Genomic DNA, 24,656 nt, shown 5'->3' on the forward strand with positions numbered 1-24,656 from the left:
CCCCTCCGCCCCGTTTTGGGCCTAGCAGGCTTCCCTGCAGCCTCTGTGGCCCGTTTTTGGTCCAAGAGGCTGCAGGGAGGCCTGCTAGGCCCAAAATGGGCCGCAGGGGGTGCGCCACCGCCCCCCAGCATGTACGCGCAACCCCCGGGCATGCACACGCATTTCCTGCATGTGCTCCGCCCCCCCATGCATGCGTAGCGGAGACCCAAAAATCAGCTGCTTGGCGGTAGGCATGCACACATATGGGGTGGTACTGAGCTGGGCGACGGCTCGCGTGCCCGCAGAGAGGGCTCCATGTGCCACGTGTGGCACGCGTGCCAAAGGTTCGCCATCACTGTTCTAGATCAGCGTTTCTCAACCGTGGCCTCTGGCAGATGTGTGGTCTTTGCTGGCTGGGGAATTCTGGGAATTGGAAGTCCACGCGTTTTCCAGAGGCCCACGGTTGAGAAACCCTGGCCGAAATTTTTGCACTGCCATTCCTGTTTCGGGCCATTCCTTGCCAAAGAAATATATACACTGCTAAGAAAATATAAATATTCGGGGGAGACCCAAAGGTGCTTTAGTCTGATTTTTACAAAAGGTGGTTAAACCTTTGTTTGAGTTATCAGGATGTGGGGTTTTTTTTCAAACAAACAAACGAACAAGCAGAACCTTACAAATAAATGATGGGCGTCTTCTTCGATGACTCTTGCGTATTCCGTTTTAGTCTTGCCAATTGCCAAAATTCACGGTAAACTGGAAAATCGTTTGGATCTTGGAATCCAAGCGAACAATCACTTAACTATGAGCCAGCCGTGTGCAGCAGCAGCCAACAAAGTTAAGGAATGCCCAGAGGGGTAGAATCAAGATCACGTGAAGTGTTAATACCACTTTATAAGGCCTTGGTAAGGCCACACTTGGACTCCTGCATCCAGTTTTGGCCATCACACTATAAAACAGATGTGGAGACTCTAGAAAAAGTGCAGAGAAGAGCAACCAAGAGGATCAGGGGACTGGAGGCTAAAACATACGAAGAACGGTTGCAGGAACTGGGTATGTCTAGTTTGATGAAAAGAAGGACTAGAGGAGACATGATAGCAGTCTTCCAGTATCTCAGGGGCTGCCCCAAAGAAGAGGGAGTCAAGCTGTTCTCCAAAGCACCCGAGGGCAGGACAAGAAGCGATGGGTGGGAACTAATCAAGGAGAGAAGCAACTTAGAACTAAGGAGGAATTTCCTGACAGTGAGGACAATTAAACAGTGGAACGACTTGCCTCCAGAAGTTGTGGATGCTCCAACACTGGAAGTTTTTAAGAAGAGATTGGATAATCATTTGTCTGAAGTGGTGTAGGGTTTTCTGCCTGAGCAGAGGGTTGGACTAGAAGACCTCCAAAGTCCCTTCCAATTCTGTTATTCTATTCTATTCTGTTCTGTTCTGTTCTGTTCTGTTCCATTCCATATTTATTATTCTATTCTATTCCTGTTCATTCTAATTCTATATTCTATTCTATTCTATTCTATTCTATTCTATTCTATTCTATTCTATTCTATTCTATTCTATTCCATTCCATTCCATTCCATTCCATTCCATTCCATATTTATTATTCTATTCTATTCCTGTTCATTCTAATTCTATATTCTATTCTATTCTATTCTATTCTATTCTATTCTATTCTATTCTATTCCATTCCATTCCATTCCATTCCATATTTATTATTCTATTCTATTCCTGTTCATTCTAATTCTATATTCTATTCTATTCTATTCTATTCTATTCTATTCTATTCTATTCTATTCTATTCTATTCCATTCCATTCCATTCCATTCCATTCCATTCCATTCCATATTTATTATTCTATTCTATTCCTGTTCATTCTAATTCTATATTCTATTCTATTCTATTCTATTCTATTCTATTCTATTCTATTCTATTCTATTCTATTCCATTCCATTCCATTCCATTCCATTCCATTCCATTCCATTCCATACTATACTATACTATACTATACTATACTATACTATACTTTTAATGAAAAGGACTAGGGGAGACATGATAGCAGGGTTCCAATATTTGAGGGGCTGCCCCAAGGAAGAGGAGTATTCCCCACCTATTCTCCAAAGCACTTGAAAGCAGGACAGGAAGCAACGGATGGAAACTCATCACGGAGAGAAGCAACCTAGAACCAAGGAGAAATTTCCTGACAGTGAGAACAATTAACCAGCGGCACGGCTTGCCACCAGAAGTTGTAAGTGCCCCATCACTGGAGGCTTTCAAGAAGAGATTGGACAGGCACTTGTCTGGAATGGTACAGGGTCTCCTGCCTGAGCAGGGGGTTGGACTAGATGACCTCCGAGGTCCCTTCCAGCCCTGGGATTCTATTCCCACCTTGCAGAGCTGATTCTGCATTTGCAAAGTTGTTTTTCCCCACCCTAGACTGCGCTTTCCACCCCTGGGAAAAAAAGGCGAGGCAGGAAGAAATCTCTGGACGTAGAAAATATATATATATATATATATATTGGTTCGATTTATATGCCGCCCTTCTCCGGAGACTCAGGGCGGCTTACAGTGCATTAAGCAATAGCCTTCATACTTTTGTATATACCTGCTTAGTAGGGCTTTCGGGCCGCTCCTCTGTCCTGGTCCTGTTAGATCTCTCAGCGGCTTTTGATACCATCGACCATGGTATCATGCTGCACCGGTTGGAAGAGTTGGGGGTGGGAGGCACCGTACTAAGGTGGTTCTCCTCCTTTCTCTCCGACCGGTCGCAGTCTGTGTTGACAGGGGGGCAGAGGTCGACCCCGAGGCCCCTCATATGTGGGGTGCCGCAGGGATCGATCCTCTCGCCCCTTTTGTTCAACATTTATGTAAAGCCGCTGGGCGAGATCATCCGTGGTTTTGGGGTGAAGCACCATCAGTACGCGGATGACACCCAGCTGTACATCTCCACCCCGGACCACCCCAACGATGCCCTTGAAGTGATGTCCCAGTGCCTGGAGGCCGTACGGATCTGGATGGGGAGGAACAGGCTCAGGCTCAACCCATCCAAGACCGAGTGGCTGTGGTTTCCGACGTCCCGATATAGTCAGCTAATGCCATCGCTGACTATTGGGGGCGAATCATTGGCCCCCACGGATAGGGCTCGCAACTTGGGTGTCCTCCTGGATTCACGGCTGTCGTTAGAAGAGCATGTGACGGCCGTGTCCGGGAGGATTTTTCATCAGGTTCGCCTGATTCGCCAGTTGCGTCCCTATCTAGATCGGGACTCCCTACACACAGTCACTCATGCCCTCGTTACTTCTCGTCTGGACTATTGTAACGCTCTCTACATGGGGCTCCCCTTGAGGTGCACTCGGAGGCTCCAACTGGCGCAGAGTGCGGCCGCACGGGTAGTGATGGGAGCGACATGGCGCTCCCATGTAACGCCTCTCCTGCGCGAGCTGCACTGGCTCCCGGTGGTCTTCCGAGTGCGCTTCAAGGTTCTGGTTATCACCTTCAAAGCGCTCCATGGCTTAGGACCTGGTTATTTACGGGACCGCCTGCTACCACCAATAGCCTCCCACCGGCCAGTACGCTCCCATAGAGAGGGGCTCCTCCGGGTGCCGTCGGCCAAACAATGTCGGCTGTCGGCCCCTAGGGGGAGAGCCTTCTCTGTGGGGGCACCTACGATTTGGAACGAGCTCCCCCCGGAGATACGTAGGATCCCGGATCTGCGCACCTTCCGCCGCGCGCTTAAGACCTTTCTATTTTATCAAGCTGGCCTGGCCTAAATCTTCCCCCTTTTTAAATGTGGAAATTTTAAATTTTTAAATTTTAAATTCGTCTTTTTATAGGGGTATGGGTAAGGCATTTTAAATTGGGGAGCCATTTTAGATTTAATTCTGTTTTAAACGTATTTTTAATTGTTTATATTGTATGTTTTTAACTTTGGCTGTTCACCGCCCCGAGTCCTTCGGGAGAGGGGGCGGTATAAAAATCTAATAAATAAATAAATAAATAAATAAATACAAAGTCAGCTTATTGCCCCCACAATCCGGGTCCTCATTTTACCTACCTCGGAAGGACGGAAGGCTGAGTCATCCTTGAGCCTGGTGAGATTTGAACTCGCAGTCATTGCAGGCAGCTGGTGTTACTTAACAGTGCTTTAGTCTGCTGTGCCACCAAGGCTCTTAATATATATATTGCGGCATGAATTTTTGGCAAGGGCTTTCTGGATTTTTTTGTGCAAGGAGGAGAACGAACCCGAGGGGGTAAAAAAAATATCTAGAAACGGATGCAAAATAACCTTCCCCAGATCCCCGAGGCAAAAATGGCCGGAGATGGGCTTTGTGCAAGGAAAAGGAATCGTGTCTCACTATTTTTGACGGTTTCTTTCTGCGGCTTCTGTATCTCCACCAGGAGAGGTAGAAGAAGGGAAAAAAATGGGGGGGCTGCCCTGTTAAACACAGATACCCCAAATATCCACATAGCTCCCCCTCCTGTGTCCCCAAAGGCCTGGAAAACCTGGCAGTTCTCAGAAGCTTCGGGACAGTCCGGTTCTCGGGCCTCCATCGTTTTCTCTTCGTTGCGTTGCGCTTGTTTTTCCTGGACGAGAAAGAGAAGAGGGAGGGAGGGAGAGGAGGAAAGAGAGAGGGAAAGAGAAAGAGAGGGAGAGAGAAAGAGAAAGAGAGAGAGAGAAAGAATGAAAGAGAAAAAGAGGGGGGAGAGAGAAAAGAGAGAGAGAGACAGAAAGAGAATAGGGAGAGAGAAGGAAAGGGAAAGAGAAAGAGAGAAAGAGAAAGAAACAGAACAGAGAAAGAATGAAAGAGAAAAAGGGGGAGAGAGAGATAAAGGGAGGGGCGAGAGAGAGAGAGAGGGAGAGAGAGAAAGAAAGAGAGAAAGAGGGACAGAAAGAGAGAGGGGGAGAGAGAGAGAGAAAGAAAGAGAAAGAATGAAAGAAAGGGAGGAGAGAGAAAGAATGAATAAGAGAGAGAGGGACAGAAAGGGGGGGTAGAGAGAAAGAGAATGAAAGAGAAAGAGGGAGGAGAGAGAAAGAGAATGAAAAAGAAAGGGAGGAGAGAGAAAGAGAATGAAAGAGAGAGAGAGAAAGAGAAATAGAATGAAAGAAAGAGGGAGGAGAGAGAAAGAATGAAAGAGAGAGAAAGGGAGGAGAGAGAAAGAGAGAGAGAGAAAAGAGAGGGAAGGAAAGAGAGAGAGAGACAAAGAGATAGAGAAAGACAGAGAGAGAGAGATTTCTCAAGCTCCTTGGGGCTGAGAAGAAACTGAGACTCCTAAACAACTGAAAAAAACGATCCAATAAAAAGAAAAGGCAACCAAAAGAGCAACGTGCAAACAAAACCAAATAAAACACCCCCAGGAGCAAAACAAATTAAAGTTTAATTTGTGTGCATTGTTCAATGGACTGTTAAATTGGCCCACCCAGTCACATGACCTAGCCACGCCCACCTAGTCACATGGCCACCTAGTCAGCTGATCCGGCCCCCCAACAGTTTGAGGGACCGTGAATTGGCCCCCTGCTTAAAAAGTTTGGGGACCCCTGTACTAATGGCTCTTTTGAACAATAGGCAGGTTGTCTTCCACGAATGGCTATTTTATAGGCGACGTTAGGACTGAAATATTTCTGCTGGGAGGGGAGGGGCCAGGCGAGGAACCCCTTGACGTGAGGGACATTGAGTTGACCACGCCTACCCAATAACATGTCCATCAAGCCACACCCATTGTCACATGACCATCAAGCCACGCCCACAAAATAAGCCACACCCACAGAACCAGTAGTTTAAAATTTTAGAACCCATCCCTGGTTACATCCACACCTGCCCCCTCCCCTCCCTCCCCTGTGACATCAGAGATGACCCCCCCCCACAGGTCACTAAGCAACAGCCAATGGGTGGGCAGACACGCCCTTTGCAGGCAGGTTGCCAGGAGGTGCCACCTGGGCTCAGGTTCTCTGACAGTTGGGAGAGGTTGGCATCCACTCCCATCCTCAATGGGGGCCAATTTCCTTTAGAAATGAAGGCAGCGAGCTAGGAACCCCGGATTTGGGAGTTCTAGTCCTGGAATAGGCAGGAGAGCCAGGTGGGTGCCTGGGCCACAAGCCAGGAAAGGAGGAATCCTTCTCCAGCAATAGGCAGCATGAGTTCGAGTTCTGCTTTACAGATGACAGTTCGCCCAGGGACTTTGGGCCAATAATCAGGAGACAGTCAATATTGGTGGAATATGACACAGGACAGCCAGGTTTGTGATGGTGAGTATTTTTTAATATTATATAGATGAGCCAGGTTCTTCCCTTTGCAGGAATAAGAGGAAAAAGTGGATAATTAAGGATTATGACACAGGACAGCCAGGTTTGTGATGGTGAGTATTTTTTAATGTTATATAGATTAGCCAAGTTCTTCCCTTTGCAGGAATAAGAGAAAAAAGTGGATAATTAAGGATTATGACACAGGACAGCCAGGTTTGTGATGGTGAGTATTTTTTAATATTATATAGATGAGCCAGGTTCTTCCCTTTGCAGGAATAAGAAGAAAAAGTGGATAATTAAGGATTATGACACAGGACAGCCAGGTTTGTGATGGTGAGTATTTTTGAATATTATATAGATGAGCCAGGTTCTTCCCTTTGCAGGAATAAGAGGAAAAAGTGGATAATTAAGGATTATGACACAGGACAGCCAGGTTTGTCATGGTGAGTATTTTTTAATATTATATAGATGAGCCAGGTTCTTCCCTTTGCAGGAATAAGGGGGAAAAGTGGATAATTAAGGATTATGACAGAGGACAGCCAGGTTTGTGATGGTGAGTATTTTTTAATATTATAAAGATTAGCCAGGTTCTTCCCTTTGCAGGAATAAGAAGAAAAAGTGGATAATTAAGGATTATGACACAGGACAGCCAGGTTTGTGATGGTGAGTATTTTTTAATATTATATAGATGAGCCAGGTTCTTCCCTTTGCAGGAATAAGAGGAAAAAGTGGATAATTAAGGATTATGACACAGGACAGCCAGGTTTGTGATGGTGAGTATTTTTTAATGTTATATAGATTAGCCAAGTTCTTCCCTTTGCAGGAATAAGGGGGAAAAGTGGATAATTAAGGATTATGACAGAGGACAGCCAGGTTTGTGATGGTGAGTATTTTTTAATATTATAAAGATTAGCCAGGTTCTTCCCTTTGCAGGAATAAGAAGAAAAAGTGGATAATTAAGGATTATGACAGAGGACAGCCAGGTTTGTGATGGTGAGTATTTTTTAATATTATATAGATGAGCCAGGTTCTTCCCTTTGCAGGAATAAGAGGAAAAAGTGGATAATTAAGGATTATGACACAGGACAGCCAGGTTTGTGATGGTGAGTATTTTTTAATGTTATATAGATTAGCCAAGTTCTTCCCTTTGCAGGAATAAGAGAAAAAAGTGGATAATTAAGGATTATGACACAGGACAGCCAGGTTTGTGATGGTGAGTATTTTTTAATATTATATAGATGAGCCAGGTTCTTCCCTTTGCAGGAATAAGAAGAAAAAGTGGATAATTAAGGATTATGACACAGGACAGCCAGGTTTGTGATGGTGAGTATTTTTGAATATTATATAGATGAGCCAGGTTCTTCCCTTTGCAGGAATAAGAGGAAAAAGTGGATAATTAAGGATTATGACACAGGACAGCCAGGTTTGTCATGGTGAGTATTTTTTAATATTATATAGATGAGCCAGGTTCTTCCCTTTGCAGGAATAAGGGGGAAAAGTGGATAATTAAGGATTATGACAGAGGACAGCCAGGTTTGTGATGGTGAGTATTTTTTAATATTATAAAGATTAGCCAGGTTCTTCCCTTTGCAGGAATAAGAAGAAAAAGTGGATAATTAAGGATTATGACACAGGACAGCCAGGTTTGTGATGGTGAGTATTTTTTAATATTATAAAGATTATCCAGGTTCTTCCCTTTGCAGGAATAAGAGGAAAAAGTGGATAATTAAGGATTATGACACAGGACAGCCAGGTTTGTGATGGTGAGTATTTTTGAATATTATATAGATGAGCCAGGTTCTTCCCTTTGCAGGAATAAGGGGGAAAAGTGGATAATTAAGGATTATGACACAGGACAGCCAGGTTTGTCATGGTGAGTATTTTTTAATATTATATAGATGAGCCAGGTTCTTCCCTTTGCAGGAATAAGAGGAAAAAGTGGATAATTAAGGATTATGACAGAGGACAGCCAGGTTTGTGATGGTGAGTATTTTTTAATATTATAAAGATGAGCCAGGTTCTTCCCTTTGCAGGAATAAGAAGGAAAAGTGGATAATTAAGGATTATGACACAGGACAGCCAGGTTTGTGATGGTGAGTATTTTTTAATATTATATAGATGTGCCAGGTTCTTCCCTTTGCAGGAATAAGAGGAAAAAGTGGATAATTAAGGATTATGACACAGGACAGCCAGGTTTGTGATGGTGAGTATTTTTTAATATTATAAAGATTATCCAGGTTCTTCCCTTTGCAGGAATAAGAGGAAAAAGTGGATAATTAAGGATTATGACACAGGACAGCCAGGTGTGTGATGGTGAGTATTTTTTAATATTATAAAGATTATCCAGGTTCTTCCCTTTGCAGGAATAAGAGGAAAAAGTGGATAATTAAGGATTATGACACAGGACAGCCAGGTGTGTGATGGTGAGTATTTTTTAATATTATATAGATGAGCCAGGTTCTTCCCTTTGCAGGAATAAGAGGAAAAAGTGGATAATTAAGGATTATGACAGAGGACAGCCAGGTTTGTGATGGTGAGTATTTTTTAATATTATAAAGATTATCCAGGTTCTTCCCTTTGCAGGAATAAGAGGAAAAAGTGGATAATTAAGGATTATGACACAGGACAGCCAGGTGTGTGATGGTGAGTATTTTTTAATATTATATAGATGAGCCAGGTTCTTCCCTTTGCAGGAATAAGAGGAAAAAGTGGATAATTAAGGATTATGACACAGGACAGCCAGGTGTGTGATGGTGAGTATTTTTTAATATTATATAGATGAGCCAGGTTCTTCCCTTTGCAGGAATAAGAGGAAAAAGTGGATAATTAAGGATTATGACACAGGACAGCCAGGTGTGTGATGGTGAGTATTTTTTAATATTATATAGATGAGCCAGGTTCTTCCCTTTGCAGGAATAAGAGGAAAAAGTGGATAATTAAGGATTATGACAGAGGACAGCCAGGTTTGTGATGGTGAGTATTTTTTAATATTATATAGATGAGCCAGGTTCTTCCCTTTGCAGGAATAAGAGGAAAAAGTGGATAATTAAGGATTATGACACAGGACAGCCAGGTTTGTGATGGTGAGTATTTTTTAATATTATATAGATGAGCCAGGTTCTTCCCTTTGCAGGAATAAGAGGAAAAAGTGGATAATTAAGGATTATGACAGAGGACAGCCAGGTTTGTGATGGTGAGTATTTTTTAATATTATAAAGATTATCCAGGTTCTTCCCTTTGCAGGAATAAGAGGAAAAAGTGGATAATTAAGGATTATGACACAGGACAGCCAGGTGTGTGATGGTGAGTATTTTTTAATATTATAAAGATTATCCAGGTTCTTCCCTTTGCAGGAATAAGAGGAAAAAGTGGATAATTAAGGATTATGACACAGGACAGCCAGGTTTGTGATGGTGAGTATTTTTTAATATTATATAGATGAGCCAGGTTCTTCCCTTTGCAGGAATAAGAAGGAAAAAGTGGATAATTAAGGATTATGACAGAGGACAGCCAGGTTTGTGATGGTGAGTATTTTTTAATATTATAAAGATTATCCAGGTTCTTCCCTTTGCAGGAATAAGAGGAAAAAGTGGATAATTAAGGATTATGACACAGGACAGCCAGGTTTGTGATGGTGAGTATTTTTTAATATTATAAAGATTATCCAGGTTCTTCCCTTTGCAGGAATAAGAGGAAAAAGTGGATAATTAAGGATTATGACACAGGACAGCCAGGTTTGTGATGGTGAGTATTTTTGAATATTATAAAGATTATCCAGGTTCTTCCCTTTGCAGGAATAAGAGGAAAAAGTGGATAATTAAGGATTATGACACAGGACAGCCAGGTGTGTGATGGTGAGTATTTTTTAATATTATAAAGATTATCCAGGTTCTTCCCTTTGCAGGAATAAGAGGAAAAAGTGGATAATTAAGGATTATGACACAGGACAGCCAGGTGTGTGATGGTGAGTATTTTTTAATATTATAAAGATGAGCCAGGTTCTTCCCTTTGCAGGAATAAGAAGGAAAAGTGGATAATTAAGGATTATGACAGAGGACAGCCAGGTTTGTGATGGTGAGTATTTTTTAATATTATAAAGATTATCCAGGTTCTTCCCTTTGCAGGAATAAGAGGAAAAAGTGGATAATTAAGGATTATGACACAGGACAGCCAGGTGTGTGATGGTGAGTATTTTTTAATATTATAAAGATTATCCAGGTTCTTCCCTTTGCAGGAATAAGAGGAAAAAGTGGATAATTAAGGATTATGACACAGGACAGCCAGGTTTGTGATGGTGAGTATTTTTTAATATTATATAGATGAGCCAGGTTCTTCCCTTTGCAGGAATAAGAAGGAAAAAGTGGATAATTAAGGATTATGACAGAGGACAGCCAGGTTTGTGATGGTGAGTATTTTTTAATATTATATAGATGAGCCAGGTTCTTCCCTTTGCAGGAATAAGAGGAAAAAGTGGATAATTAAGGATTATGACAGAGGACAGCCAGGTTTGTGATGGTGAGTATTTTTTAATATTATATAGATGAGCCAGGTTCTTCCCTTTGCAGGAATAAGAAGGAAAAGTGGATAATTAAGGATTATGACACAGGACAGCCAGGTGTGTGATGGTGAGTATTTTTTAATATTATAAAGATTATCCAGGTTCTTCCCTTTGCAGGAATAAGAGGAAAAAGTGGATAATTAAGGATTATGACACAGGACAGCCAGGTTTGTGATGGTGAGTATTTTTTAATATTATATAGATGAGCCAGGTTCTTCCCTTTGCAGGAATAAGAAGGAAAAAGTGGATAATTAAGGATTATGACAGAGGACAGCCAGGTTTGTGATGGTGAGTATTTTTTAATATTATATAGATGAGCCAGGTTCTTCCCTTTGCAGGAATAAGAGGAAAAAGTGGATAATTAAGGATTATGACAGAGGACAGCCAGGTTTGTGATGGTGAGTATTTTTTAATATTATAAAGATTATCCAGGTTCTTCCCTTTGCAGGAATAAGAGGAAAAAGTGGATAAATAAAGATTATGACACAGGACAGCCAGGTTTGTGATGGTGAGTATTTTTTAATATTATGTAGATGAGCCAGGTTCTTCCCTTTGCAGGAATAAGAGGAAAAAGTGGATAATTAAGGATTATGACAGAGGACAGCCAGGTTTGTGATGGTGAGTATTTTTTAATATTATGTAGATGAGCCAGGTTCTTCCCTTTGCAGGAATAAGAGGAAAAAGTGGATAATTAAGGATTATGACACAGGACAGCCAGGTTTGTCATGGTGAGTATTTTTTAACATTATATAGATTAGCCAGGTTCTTCCCTTTGCAGGAATAAGAAGAAAAAGTGGATAATTAAGGATTATGACACAGGACAGCCAGGTTTGTCATGGTGAGTATTTTTTAATATTATATAGATGAGCCAGGTTCTTCCCTTTGCAGGAATAAGAAGGAAAAAGTGGATAAATAAGGATTATGACACAGGACAGCCAGGTTTGTCATGGTGAGTATTTTTTAATATTATATAGATGAGCCAGGTTCTTCCCTTTGCAGGAATAAGAGGAAAAAGTGGATAATTAAGGATTATGACACAGGACAGCCAGGTTTGTCATGGTGAGTATTTTTTAATATTATATAGATTAGCCAGGTTCTTCCCTTTGCAGGAATAAGAAGAAAAAGTGGATAATTAAGGATTATGACACAGGACAGCCAGGTTTGTCATGGTGAGTATTTTTTAATATTATATAGATGAGCCAGGTTCTTCCCTTTGCAGGAATAAGAAGGAAAAAGTGGATAAATAAGGATTATGACACAGGACAGCCAGGTTTGTCATGGTGAGTATTTTTTAATATTATATAGATGAGCCAGGTTCTTCCCTTTGCAGGAATAAGAGGAAAAAGTGGATAATTAAGGATTATGACAGAGGACAGCCAGGTTTGTGATGGTGAGTATTTTTTAATATTATAAAGATTATCCAGGTTCTTCCCTTTGCAGGAATAAGAGGAAAAAGTGGATAATTAAGGATTATGACACAGGACAGCCAGGTGTGTGATGGTGAGTATTTTTGAATATTATAAAGATTATCCAGGTTCTTCCCTTTGCAGGAATAAGAGGAAAAAGTGGATAATTAAGGATTATGACACAGGACAGCCAGGTGTGTGATGGTGAGTATTTTTTAATATTATAAAGATTATCCAGGTTCTTCCCTTTGCAGGAATAAGAGGAAAAAGTGGATAATTAAGGATTATGACACAGGACAGCCAGGTTTGTGATGGTGAGTATTTTTTAATATTATAAAGATTATCCAGGTTCTTCCCTTTGCAGGAATAAGAGGAAAAAGTGGATAATTAAGGATTATGACACAGGACAGCCAGGTGTGTGATGGTGAGTATTTTTTAATATTATATAGATGAGCCAGGTTCTTCCCTTTGCAGGAATAAGAGGAAAAAGTGGATAATTAAGGATTATGACAGAGGACAGCCAGGTTTGTGATGGTGAGTATTTTTTAATATTATAAAGATTATCCAGGTTCTTCCCTTTGCAGGAATAAGAGGAAAAAGTGGATAATTAAGGATTATGACACAGGACAGCCAGGTTTGTGATGGTGAGTATTTTTTAATATTATATAGATGAGCCAGGTTCTTCCCTTTGCAGGAATAAGAGGAAAAAGTGGATAATTAAGGATTATGACACAGGACAGCCAGGTTTGTGATGGTGAGTATTTTTTAATATTATAAAGATTATCCAGGTTCTTCCCTTTGCAGGAATAAGAGGAAAAAGTGGATAATTAAGGATTATGACACAGGACAGCCAGGTTTGTGATGGTGAGTATTTTTTAATATTATATAGATGAGCCAGGTTCTTCCCTTTGCAGGAATAAGAGGAAAAAGTGGATAATTAAGGATTATGACACAGGACAGCCAGGTTTGTGATGGTGAGTATTTTTTAATATTATAAAGATGAGCCAGGTTCTTCCCTTTGCAGGAATAAGAGGAAAAAGTGGATAATTAAGGATTATGACAGAGGACAGCCAGGTTTGTGATGGTGAGTATTTTTTAATATTATATAGATGAGCCAGGTTCTTCCCTTTGCAGGAATAAGAGGAAAAAGTGGATAATTAAGGATTATGACACAGGACAGCCAGGTTTGTCATGGTGAGTATTTTTTAATATTATATAGATGAGCCAGGTTCTTCCCTTTGCAGGAATAAGAGGAAAAAGTGGATAATTAAGGATTATGACAGAGGACAGCCAGGTTTGTCATGGTGAGTATTTTTTAACATTATATAGATGAGCCAGGTTCTTCCCTTTGCAGGAATAAGAGGAAAAAGTGGATAATTAAGGATTATGACACAGGACAGCCAGGTTTGTCATGGTGAGTATTTTTTAATATTATATAGATGAGCCAGGTTCTTCCCTTTGCAGGAATAAGAGGAAAAAGTGGATAATTAAGGATTATGACAGAGGACAGCCAGGTTTGTGATGGTGAGTATTTTTTAATATTATAAAGATTATCCAGGTTCTTCCCTTTGCAGGAATAAGAGGAAAAAGTGGATAATTAAGGATTATGACACAGGACAGCCAGGTGTGTGATGGTGAGTATTTTTTAATATTATATAGATGAGCCAGGTTCTTCCCTTTGCAGGAATAAGAAGGAAAAAGTGGATAATTAAGGATTATGACACAGGACAGCCAGGTTTGTGATGGTGAGTATTTTTTAATATTATATAGATGAGCCAGGTTCTTCCCTTTGCAGGAATAAGAAGGAAAAAGTGGATAATTAAGGATTATGACAGAGGACAGCCAGGTTTGTGATGGTGAGTATTTTTTAATATTATATAGATGAGCCAGGTTCTTCCCTTTGCAGGAATAAGAGGAAAAAGTGGATAATTAAGGATTATGACAGAGGACAGCCAGGTTTGTGATGGTGAGTATTTTTTAATATTATATAGATGAGCCAGGTTCTTCCCTTTGCAGGAATAAGAGGAAAAAGTGGATAATTAAGGATTATGACAGAGGACAGCCAGGTTTGTGATGGTGAGTATTTTTTAATATTATATAGATGAGCCAGGTTCTTCCCTTTGCAGGAATAAGAGGAAAAAGTGGATAATTAAGGATTATGACACAGGACAGCCAGGTTTGTGATGGTGAGTATTTTTTAATATTATATAGATGAGCCAGGTTCTTCCCTTTGCAGGAATAAGAGGAAAAAGTGGATAATTAAGGATTATGACACAGGACAGCCAGGTTTGTGATGGTGAGTATTTTTTAATATTATATAGATGAGCCAGGTTCTTCCCTTTGCAGGAATAAGAGGAAAAAGTGGATAATTAAGGATTATGACAGAGGACAGCCAGGTTTGTGATGGTGAGTATTTTTTAATATTATATAGATGAGCCAGGTTCTTCCCTTTGCAGGAATAAGAAGGAAAAAGTGGATAATTAAGGATTATGACACAGGACAGCCAGGTTTGTGATGGTGAGTATTTTTTAATATTATATAGATGAGCCAGGTTCTTCCCTTTGCAGGAATAAGAGGAAAAAGTGGATAATTAAGGATTATGACAGACGACAGCCAGGTTTGTGATGGTGAGTATTTTTTAATATTATATAGATGAGCCAGGTTCTTCCCTTTGCAGGAATAAGAGGAAAAAGTGGATAATTAAGGATTATGACAGAGGACAGCCAGGTTTGTGATGGTGAGTATTTTTTAATATTATATAGATGAGCCAGGTTCTTCCCTTTGCAGGAATAAGAGGAAAAAGTGGATAATTAAGGATTATGACACAGGACAGCCAGGTTTGTGATGGTGAGTATTTTTTAATATTATATAGATGAGCCAGGTTCTTCCCTTTGCAGGAATAAGAGGAAAAAGTGGATAATTAAGGATTATGACAGACGACAGCCAGGTTTGTGATGGTGAGTATTTTTTAATATTATATAGATGAGCCAGGTTCTTCCCTTTGCAGGAATAAGAGGAAAAAGTGGATAATTAAGGATTATGACAGAGGACAGCCAGGTTTGTGATGGTGAGTATTTTTTAATATTATATAGATGAGCCAGGTTCTTCCCTTTGCAGGAATAAGAGGAAAAAGTGGATAATTAAGGATTATGACAGAGGACAGCCAGGTTTGTGATGGTGAGTATTTTTTAATATTATATAGATGAGCCAGGTTCTTCCCTTTGCAGGAATAAGAGGAAAAAGTGGATAATTAAGGATTATGACAGACGACAGCCAGGTTTGTGATGGTGAGTATTTTTTAATATTATATAGATGAGCCAGGTTCTTCCCTTTGCAGGAATAAGAGGAAAAAGTGGATAATTAAGGATTATGACAGAGGACAGCCAGGTTTGTGATGGTGAGTATTTTTTAATATTATATAGATGAGCCAGGTTCTTCCCTTTGCAGGAATAAGAGGAAAAAGTGGATAATTAAGGATTATGACACAGGACAGCCAGGTTTGTGATGGTGAGTATTTTTTAATATTATATAGATGAGCCAGGTTCTTCCCTTTGCAGGAATAAGAGGAAAAAGTGGATAATTAAGGATTATGACAGACGACAGCCAGGTTTGTGATGGTGAGTATTTTTTAATATTATATAGATGAGCCAGGTTCTTCCCTTTGCAGGAATAAGAGGAAAAAGTGGATAATTAAGGATTATGACACAGGACAGCCAGGTTTGTGATGGTGAGTATTTTTTAATATTATATAGATGAGCCAGGTTCTTCCCTTTGCAGGAATAAGAGGAAAAAGTGGATAATTAAGGATTATGACAGAGGACAGCCAGGTTTGTGATGGTGAGTATTTTTTAATATTATATAGATGAGCCAGGTTCTTCCCTTTGCAGGAATAAGAGGAAAAAGTGGATAAATAAAGATTATGACACAGGACAGCCAGGTTTGTGATGGTGAGTATTTTTTAATATTATGTAGATGAGCCAAGTTCTTCCCTTTACAGGAATAAGAAGGAAAAAGTGGATAAATAAGGATTATGACACAGGACAGCCAGGTTTGTGATGGTGAGTATTTTTTAATATTATATAGATGAGCCAGGTTCTTCCCTTTGCAGGAATAAGAAGGAAAAAGTGGATAAATAAGGATTATGACACAGGACAGCCAGGTTTGTGATGGTGAGTATTTTTGAATATTATAAAGATTATCCAGGTTCTTCCCTTTGCAGGAATAAGAGGAAAAAGTGAATAATTTAGGATTATGACACAGGACAGCCAGGTTTGTGATGGTGAGTATTTGCAGCGTTTCCCTTTATACAGGAATGGAACCTTTATTATTTTGGAGGAAAACTCAGGAGATGGTGAGCAGTTGTGGAGCTTCCCTTTGAATAGTGCTCCCTCGGAGAATGTGATTTATGACATACCCTGGGAGGAGGCAGGTTATAGGGTCATAGTTGGATGCAAATTACGTGGGGCAGAGCTGACTCCACTTGGGTATGTGCCGACATGTTACTCCTAATAATTAACTTCATTTCTTTTGAAACTTGGCTCGAGGGCCATGAATTAATTAGGTCATCCGTCACCCTGTCAGCTAGCAGGATCCAGCCCACTGGCCCTGAGTTTGAGACCCCTGCTTTAGAATGAGTTTCAGCACCGTGACTTTGGGCCCAGAAGCAGAAGGCGGTAACTTCTCATACTGTAATTGGAAAGGTAAATTCTAATCCGGCAATGCACACGACTGGTGCTTTAGTGACTTTGGGTAATAATACAGGGATGGTGAGTATTTGTGGAACCTTATACTAAAACAGCCATTTTCATGACTTCAGGACTATAACTAGGAGACAGTGATTTCTAGTCTTGCAAGACACACGACAGGCAATTGGATGACTTTGGGGGTGAGTTGTAGTCCTGCAATATGAATGACAGGCATCAGAATGACTTTTGACCAGGAATGGACGGTGAGTTCTAATCCTTCAATTCTCACAACGGCCGACTTAGTAACTTTGGACCAATAACCAAGAAATGGTGTCTTTTCTTCCTGCAATAGGCATGGTGAGTTCTGCTCCTGGAATACTCAAGAGAGGCGGCTGTGTCACTTTGGGCCAATCCCCAGGAGATGGTGAGTTCTAGTCCTCCAATGGGCACCAAAGCCTGCCCTTCCTTCTTTCCTCCCTCCCTCCCTCCCTTCCCATTCCCATCTCTTTCTTTCCCTCCTTCCTTCTTTCCCTCCTTCCTTCCTTCCTTCCCTCCCTCCCTCCCTCTTTCTGTTCCTTCCCCTCCCTCTCTCCCCTTTCCTTCCTTTCCTTTCTCCTTCCTTCCTTCCCTCCCTCTTTCTCCTTCCTTTCTCCTTCCTTCTTTCCCTTCCTCTTTCTCCTTGCTTTTTTCCTTCTTTCCACCCAACCTTCCTTCCTCCCTCCCTCCCTGTGGTAGAAGGCCATCTCAGTGACCTTATGCCAATCATTCTTTCTCAGCCCTAGGAAGGAAGCAATGGAAAACCACTTCTCCAAAACCTCTCCAAGAATAGAGACCAGACTTGTTCAGACAGTCTCCGAGAATTGAACCTGATGGAACAGAAGAAAAAAAGAGCAATGCATGACGAAGATGGAAGGGATCACCCCACCCCTCGGTGCAATACATCCTGGCTAAGACCACGATGAGGCTGGACAGAGGCCCTCTCGGCCCCCACGCAGACCAATGTCCTGTCAGATCCACCACCTTCAGCTTGGCGCCTCGCTGGCAGTCTGGCATCAACCTGGGAAAGGGAGGGGGAACCAATGGGCAATCAAGCTGTGTGTCTTCGTGAGGGGAAATTGGGGAGGGGGAATTGACAGCTGAGGAAGAACAGAGCGGTTTGGAATCCAGTCTATGCAGGCATCTTCAAGGCCACCTCTCCTGAGAATGGAATTTCACCAACTTAAACATCTCAGCGCTTCCCAAAATAATCTCAGCGGTGCTGGATTGGCTGCCCTTGGATGGACTATGGGGGGAGGGCTGGGGAAACCAAGGAGTTAGTGCTGAATTGATGGGCTGGAACTTCAGATTCCACCTGACTGTCCTGCAGTGAGCATCTGTTAGTAAAAGTGCCTTTTCGCTTCAACCAAATGGAGTCGAGGGTTTTACTTCCCTGGGAGATCAGACTGGGACAGGTCTGACAGTCCCTCGTTGCCTGATCTGAAGTCCACGACTGAAGAGGGACCCATTTCACCGGGCGATTGCTGAATGAGCCACAAGTCCTCTGCTGTGTCAACCAACAACCCATGAATCCAGACTGAACTAATCTGGGCGTGCTGGCTGGGAATTCTGGTAGTTGAAGTCCCCACATCTCAAAGTCTCCACGTTGGAGAAACACAGATGTAGAGCTCCCTGACTCCAGGTAGCTGCAGGCAGCTGACTTTCCCCGTCAGACTCATCAAAATAAAATTTAAAAAACGGAATGGACCATGAGCATCTAGGAGACCGTCTGAACAGAGGACAGCCCAATGAGGGCATCTCTGTCACCAGTCCCAACGCCTGGCACCTCACCCAGCTTCGCGATGACCTGACTGGCCCACAGAAGAAGTCTTATCTGGATTTGTCTCGATTTCATTCATAATTTATTCCCAATAAATGTCTCAAGACAAATCATGATACTCAGTGACTCCTGAGCTCCCTTCATTCCGGCTGCCCACTGGGCACACCTCAAAGTTTCACAGTGCCCCCTTCTCTACTTGAGTTTCCTCTTGCGTCCTCTGCCCCGGGCCTGATCCGGCTGCTCTCTGTCAGCCATTTCATAGACGGTGAGGCGCAGCTTGTCCGAGCTCCACTTCTTCAGATTCAGGGGGTCCCTCTCCTTCCCTGCCTTCTCCTCCTTTGCTAAGGAAATGCTCCAGCTCATGCTCCCTGCAGGCCAGCTGGTAGCCGTACACCTGGAGGGCAGGGTTGGTGGATCCAAATTCGGGCTGGGCCGAGATGAGGTACTTGGGCAAGTGGTCCCTCTCTTCTGGAGAGCCTGTCTGGGCCTCCTGAAGGAGAACGAGGGGAGACCTGTCTTAATTAATTAACCACCAGTTGTAATTAATTGAATCCTGGTGGACAATCGCTTAAATATGAGCTAACAATGTGCAGCAGCAGCCAAAAATGCCAATGCAATCCTAGGCTGCATTAACAGAGGGATAGAATCAAAGTCACATGAAGGTCACATAATTTCTCAATTAATTTATCACCACTCGTAGCTTCTTCAATAATTAGTGGCCACTCATAGTGTCTTCATTAATGAACGACCAGTCATAACTGCTTCATTAATTAAACAATGACCAAATTATTACTACTCGTGTCTTAATTAATTAGTTGGAGTTTGTTCATTAGTGACTGTTCATCATTTTTGTTCATTGTTGGAGCTTCCTTCAGCAATGAATGACCAGATCAGTCATAATTTCTTCATTGTGACCTCTCATAATTACTTGATTAATTAATCAATGACCAGTTGTATTTACTTACTTATTAACCCCTCATGTTTTAATTAATGAGGGGTGTAGTTTCATTGATATATTACCCACCAGTCATACCGTAGGTTCTTCATTGATTAATGACCAGTTTTTTCATTAACTGAGGACCACTCATGATTTCTTAGTCCCATTCCCGATCTATGGTACGTCCATCCTGCCTGCTTTTGTTCACCAATGGACCCCAAACTACCACAAAAACGTGTTTGCCCCACATTAGAAGCCCCCAAAGAAGCCCACCCCTCCCAACTCCCATGAATCCCTTTTATTCATTAATTGAATTGTAATGGTGTCCATCTCATTGCTACAGCAACTCTGGGTGGCTTAGCATAGAATTAAAACAAAAAAAAAAAGACAATACAAAGGCATCTCTACATGGGGCTCCCCTTGAGGAGCACCTGGAGGCTCCAGCTGGTCCAGAATGCGGCCGCGCGGGTGGTTATGGGAGCGACAGGGCGCTCCCATGTGACCCCCCTCCTGCGCGAGCTGCACTGGCTCCCAGTGGTCTTCCGGGTGCGCTTCAAGGTTTTGGTTACCACCTTTAGAGCGCTCCATGGCTTAGGACCGGGGTATCTACCAGACCGCCTTCTGCCACCAGTAGCCTCTCACCGACCAGTACGTTCCCATACAGAGGGGCTCCTCAGGGTGCCATCGGCCAAATAATGTCAACTGGCGGCCCCCAGGGGGAGAGCCTTCTCTGTGGGGGCACCCGCCATCTGGAAGGAGCTCCCCCCGGAGATACGGAGGATCCCGGACCTGCGCGCTTTCCGCCGTGCCCTCAAAACATTTCTTTTCCAGCAGGCCGGCCTGGCCTAACCTCTCTTTTAAACTTTTTTAAAAATTTAAAATTTAAATTTAAGAGCCTTGGTAGTACAGGGGTTTAAGGCACCCTGTTATTAAGCTGGTTATTAAGACCAGCTGCCTGCAATTACTGCAGGGTTCGAATCTCGCCAAGGCTCAAGGTTGACTCAGCCTTCCATCCTTTCTAAGGTAGGTAAATTGAGGACCCAGTTTGTGGGGGCAATAAGCTGACTTTGTATAAATATACAAAAGGATGAAGGCTATTGTAAGCTGCCCTGAGTCTCCGGAGAAGGGCGGCATATAAATCAAATTTAAAAAATAATAATAATAATTTGTCTTATGAATTTGGGGTGTTTTAAATTTCGTTTTCCGGGCCAATTATTTAATGGTATTTTAATGGTTTTTTTAGCGTTTGTATTAGATGTATTTTATTTGACTGTTCACCGCCCTGAGTCCTTCGGGAGAAGGGCGGTATACAAATTTAATAAATAAATAAATAAATAAATCTAAATGAAGACGCTTAAAGAGAAAAGCCATTTATTCGACCCAGTTTACATGGAGGCTGCAGCTACGTCTTTCCCTGACTTGGTTAAATTGGTTGTGAGAAGCCAACCTTTGGGGGACTCCTTGTCCTCTCACAGAATCATAGAATCCTAGGGCTGGAAGGGACTTTGGAGGTCTTATAGTCTGACCCCCTGTCCAAGACAAATTGTTCATCCTTCCTTCCTTCCTTCCTTCCTTCCTTCCTTCCTTCCTTCCTTCCTTCCTTCCTTCCTTCCATCTATCATCATCATCATCTATCTCTCCCTCCCTCTTTCTTCTATCTAACCTATCATCTAATCTCTATCATTTTATCTATCTCATAGAATCACAGAATCATAGGGTTGGAAGGGACCTTGGAGGTCTTCTAGTCCAACCCCCACTCAGGCTGGAAACTTAGTTGATACCATTCCAGACAAAGGCTGTCTAATCTCTTACAACGGCCCTAAAAAAAGTGACTTATGACACTTTTTCACACTTACGACCGTTGCAGCATTGATACCATCAAATGATCAAAATCCAGATGTTTGAGAACTGACTTATATTTATGACGGTTGCAATGTCCCGGAGGAGTGGACATGGCGGAGGGAGACCGCACCGAAAGGCTGGTCCCATGCTGCCCTCTGCTAGAGCATGTGTGAAATAAGTAAAAATAAATGAATGTAAAACGGATTTTATTGCGTTTTTTCTTCATCGAAAAGAGTATTGCTGAGAGGGGCTGCACTGCCACCCGTCGCCAGCAGAGGGCAGCAGGAGACCAGCCATAAATATAAGTTAATATGTTTTTTTTTAAAATAGAATATCGGTTTACATGTAGTCCTCTACTTACAACCATTCGTTTAGTGACCTTTACAGAAAACATGGAGTTTGCAGAAAACCCTCTGCAGGCTCCTGTCTGCATGAAAGAATGAATCAGAACAGAGCTGGACGGGACCTTGGAGGTCTGCTAGACCAGCCCACTGCTCAACCTGGAAATCATCTATCTATCTATCTATCTATCTATCTATCTATCTATCTATCTATCTATCTATCTATCTATCTATCTATCTATCCATCCATCCATCCACCCATCCATCTCTATATCTATATCTACATCTAATCTATATCTATCCATCCATCCATCCATCTCTATATCTACATCTAATCTGTATCTATCTATCTATCTGTCTATCTAATCTACATCTACATTTAATTTGTCTATCTATCTATGTATCCATCCATACATCCAACTCTATATCTACATCTACATCTAATCTATATCTATCTATCCATCCATCCATCTTTGTATCTACATCTACATCTAATCTGTATCTATCTGTCTATCTATCTGTCTGTCTGTCTATCCGTCTATCCATCCATCCATCCATCTCTATATCTATATCTAATCTCTCTCTCTATATATGTGTGTGTATGTGTTTGTGTCGTGTTATATGGTATGATATATATAATAAATAGCCAAGACACTTCCAATTTTACGCGGGAGAAAACCCGAATAACCAAAAACACACACACACACACACACACACACACACACACACATATATATATATATATATATATATATAAAATATTTATTTATATTTATTATATTATCTAAAGATATGTATATACCGTGTTTCCCCAAAAATAACACCCTGTCTTCTATTTTTTTGAACCCTGATATAAGTGCTTGGCCTTATTGCCATGCGCTCAAAAGCCCAATTGGGCTTATTATCAGGAGGTGTCTTATTTTGGGGGAAACAGGGTATATATATGTATGTGTATATATATATATATATATATATATATATATATATATATATATATATATATATATATATATACATACACACACATATATACATATATATATATATTTACATATATCTATATCTATCTATCTATCTATCTATACACACACACACATATATATATACACATATATACACACATACACAAACACACACACATATAGTACCATATAACAAATGGAAGAAAAGTTTTGACTCCACTTCTTTTAGCGCCACTTTGCTGTTTTTCCGCACTTCCAGAAAGGGAAAAAAAAAAGGAGGAGAAAAAGAGGCCACGAAAACGACAAGAATGTCCAAACCCTCCAGAATGAATGAATGAACGAATGAATCGGAAACCCTGAAACGCGACCCGCCATCGGTTGTTTCCCTTCCCTTCCCGAGGTACCCCCACCTCTTTGCATTCCGAATAAGTCTACGGGCAGAGACTCAGACCTCGCGAGAGCTGAAGAAGTGGGTTTGGAGGGAGGGGCGGTGCTTACTCGCGCGGGGCAGAGGTGTTTTTTTTTTCTTCCCCTTTTCCCTCCCCACAAGCACTAGGCGGCTGCGGAGTTCTCGCGAGACTTGGGCGCCGAGCGCTCGCGAGACCCGAGGGCGGCGGTCTCGCGAGACTTGGCTGAGGGGAAAGCGGCGGCGGCAGCGGCGGCGGCGGGCAGCCGGAGCGCGATGGCGGCCGAGCGGGGTCGCTGGCGGCTGCAGAACCCGGAGGCTCCAGGGCTGCGGCGGAGGCGGCGACAGCAGCACCAGCAGCAGCAGCAGCAGCAGCAGAAGCGCTCCAAGGCCGGGCTGAGGCGGCGGCCGAGAGGGGCGGGCCGGGCCTGGCGGGGCGGCAGGGGCTGCTGAGGGGGCCTCAAGGCCTGCCGGGCGCCATGAGCCAAGGCAGCGGAAGCGGCGGCGGCGGCGGTGAGCCGGAGGCCAAGGCTCTCCACACCAAGAGGCTCTACCGGTGAGCGAGCGGCCCCATCGTCCACGGCCGGCCCTGAGGGACTCCAGGTCCCATCGTCCCCCCCGCAGGCCCCCCCAAAGGAAGCCGGGCGGGCGGGCGCGCGTTTGTGTGTGTGTGTGTGTGTAAGGTGTGAAATAAACTCCTCATCGCCCCCTTGCAGGCCCCGCGTGGGACCGTGAAGGGACTCCAAGTCCCATCATCCCCCGCAAGCCATGGGGCACGTGGGTGCCTCCCACCAATAGAGAGAGGGGGGGATGGGGGGGTTCCCTCTTAACGATGTTAAATGTTATTCCCCAGTGGAAGTCCTCGACTTACAACGGCGGTCCGTTTAGTGACCAGACTGACCAACGGAACGGTGGGGAGGGGAAAAAAAAGAGACTTAGGGCCCTTTTTCCCCCCCCACATTTTTTTAAACGACCGTTGAGGCGTGTGTCGTTCCCCCCCCACCGGGAATCATGTGATTCAAATAGGGATCCTCGCACTTACGACGGTTGCAGAGTCCCGGGTGGGGGTATCAGGTAAAAATCCCCCTTTTTGAGCCCTTTGGAGAAGTCAGCCAGATTCACTTAACGACCGTACTCCTCCTAACTTCAGAATTGCGACGGTTCGCTTAAACGAGGATCTAAAATGGGGCGAAACTCCCTTAGCAACCTCAATTTGGGGGTGTGTGTGTGTTGGTTTTGGTCGCTTTAAGTCGAGGACTTTCCCGTGTATCTAGCGCTATAGCCTTTGGGTAGTACAGCCCCTGCTGCCTCCACCTGCTTCGAAACGCCTACCAGCAGGACATCCACCCATTTGAAACCCCCTCCCCATTGCTCCCAGCTAGTCCCCCACCCCCTCTCCCTAAATCAGCAACTAATTTTTGTCCTTTTTGTCACAGCCTTTGTGAAGGGGGTGAAAGGGGAAACGGACAGTCTTAGGAGGGGGGGTC

The 24,656-nt window shown here is 42.8% G+C and overlaps 1 protein-coding gene and 8 long non-coding RNA genes across 9 annotated transcripts in view; all 9 read left to right on the plus strand.

The window, feature by feature from the left end:
- The first annotated feature begins 7,903 nt into the window (after nucleotides 1–7,903).
- On the plus strand, nucleotides 7,904–8,154 carry LOC148111544 (uncharacterized). Its single transcript, XR_015730416.1, has 2 exons — nucleotides 7,904–7,969; nucleotides 8,080–8,154. It is a non-coding gene; the product is annotated as an uncharacterized LOC148111544 (long non-coding RNA).
- A 334-nt stretch (nucleotides 8,155–8,488) lies between these two features.
- Nucleotides 8,489–8,815, plus strand: LOC148111545 (uncharacterized). Its single transcript, XR_015730417.1, has 2 exons — nucleotides 8,489–8,563; nucleotides 8,674–8,815. It is a non-coding gene; the product is annotated as an uncharacterized LOC148111545 (long non-coding RNA).
- Nucleotides 8,816–9,338: 523 nt separating this feature from the next.
- On the plus strand, nucleotides 9,339–9,676 carry LOC148111546 (uncharacterized). The gene is made up of 2 exons (XR_015730415.1): nucleotides 9,339–9,399; nucleotides 9,620–9,676. It is a non-coding gene; the product is annotated as an uncharacterized LOC148111546 (long non-coding RNA).
- Nucleotides 9,677–10,320: 644 nt separating this feature from the next.
- Nucleotides 10,321–10,784, plus strand: LOC132709284 (uncharacterized). The gene is made up of 2 exons (XR_009620311.2): nucleotides 10,321–10,434; nucleotides 10,656–10,784. It is a non-coding gene; the product is annotated as an uncharacterized LOC132709284 (long non-coding RNA).
- Nucleotides 10,785–10,841: 57 nt separating this feature from the next.
- LOC148111547 (uncharacterized) lies at nucleotides 10,842–11,237 on the plus strand. Its single transcript, XR_015730418.1, has 2 exons — nucleotides 10,842–10,875; nucleotides 11,097–11,237. It is a non-coding gene; the product is annotated as an uncharacterized LOC148111547 (long non-coding RNA).
- A 193-nt stretch (nucleotides 11,238–11,430) lies between these two features.
- On the plus strand, nucleotides 11,431–11,678 carry LOC148111548 (uncharacterized). Its single transcript, XR_015730419.1, has 2 exons — nucleotides 11,431–11,492; nucleotides 11,603–11,678. It is a non-coding gene; the product is annotated as an uncharacterized LOC148111548 (long non-coding RNA).
- A 965-nt stretch (nucleotides 11,679–12,643) lies between these two features.
- LOC148111549 (uncharacterized) lies at nucleotides 12,644–12,877 on the plus strand. The gene is made up of 2 exons (XR_015730414.1): nucleotides 12,644–12,704; nucleotides 12,815–12,877. It is a non-coding gene; the product is annotated as an uncharacterized LOC148111549 (long non-coding RNA).
- A 1,512-nt stretch (nucleotides 12,878–14,389) lies between these two features.
- Nucleotides 14,390–18,800, plus strand: LOC117657675 (uncharacterized). Its single transcript, XR_015730413.1, has 4 exons — nucleotides 14,390–16,880; nucleotides 16,997–17,128; nucleotides 17,218–17,289; nucleotides 17,642–18,800. It is a non-coding gene; the product is annotated as an uncharacterized LOC117657675 (long non-coding RNA).
- A 4,578-nt stretch (nucleotides 18,801–23,378) lies between these two features.
- The window catches only part of SMG5 (SMG5 nonsense mediated mRNA decay factor), a 48,366-nt gene continuing 47,088 nt past the window's right edge, over nucleotides 23,379–24,656 (plus strand). The window contains exon 1 of the mRNA XM_087881255.1: nucleotides 23,379–23,725. Within this exon, the coding sequence (XP_087737381.1) occupies nucleotides 23,649–23,725 (77 nt within the window). The 5' untranslated portion in view covers nucleotides 23,379–23,648. The remainder of the gene's footprint in view (nucleotides 23,726–24,656) is intronic.

The sequence above is a fragment of the Pantherophis guttatus genome, chromosome 18 (assembly GCF_059756535.1).
Source record: "Pantherophis guttatus breed Tessera chromosome 18, ASM5975653v1, whole genome shotgun sequence".
NCBI lineage: Eukaryota > Metazoa > Chordata > Lepidosauria > Squamata > Colubridae > Pantherophis > Pantherophis guttatus.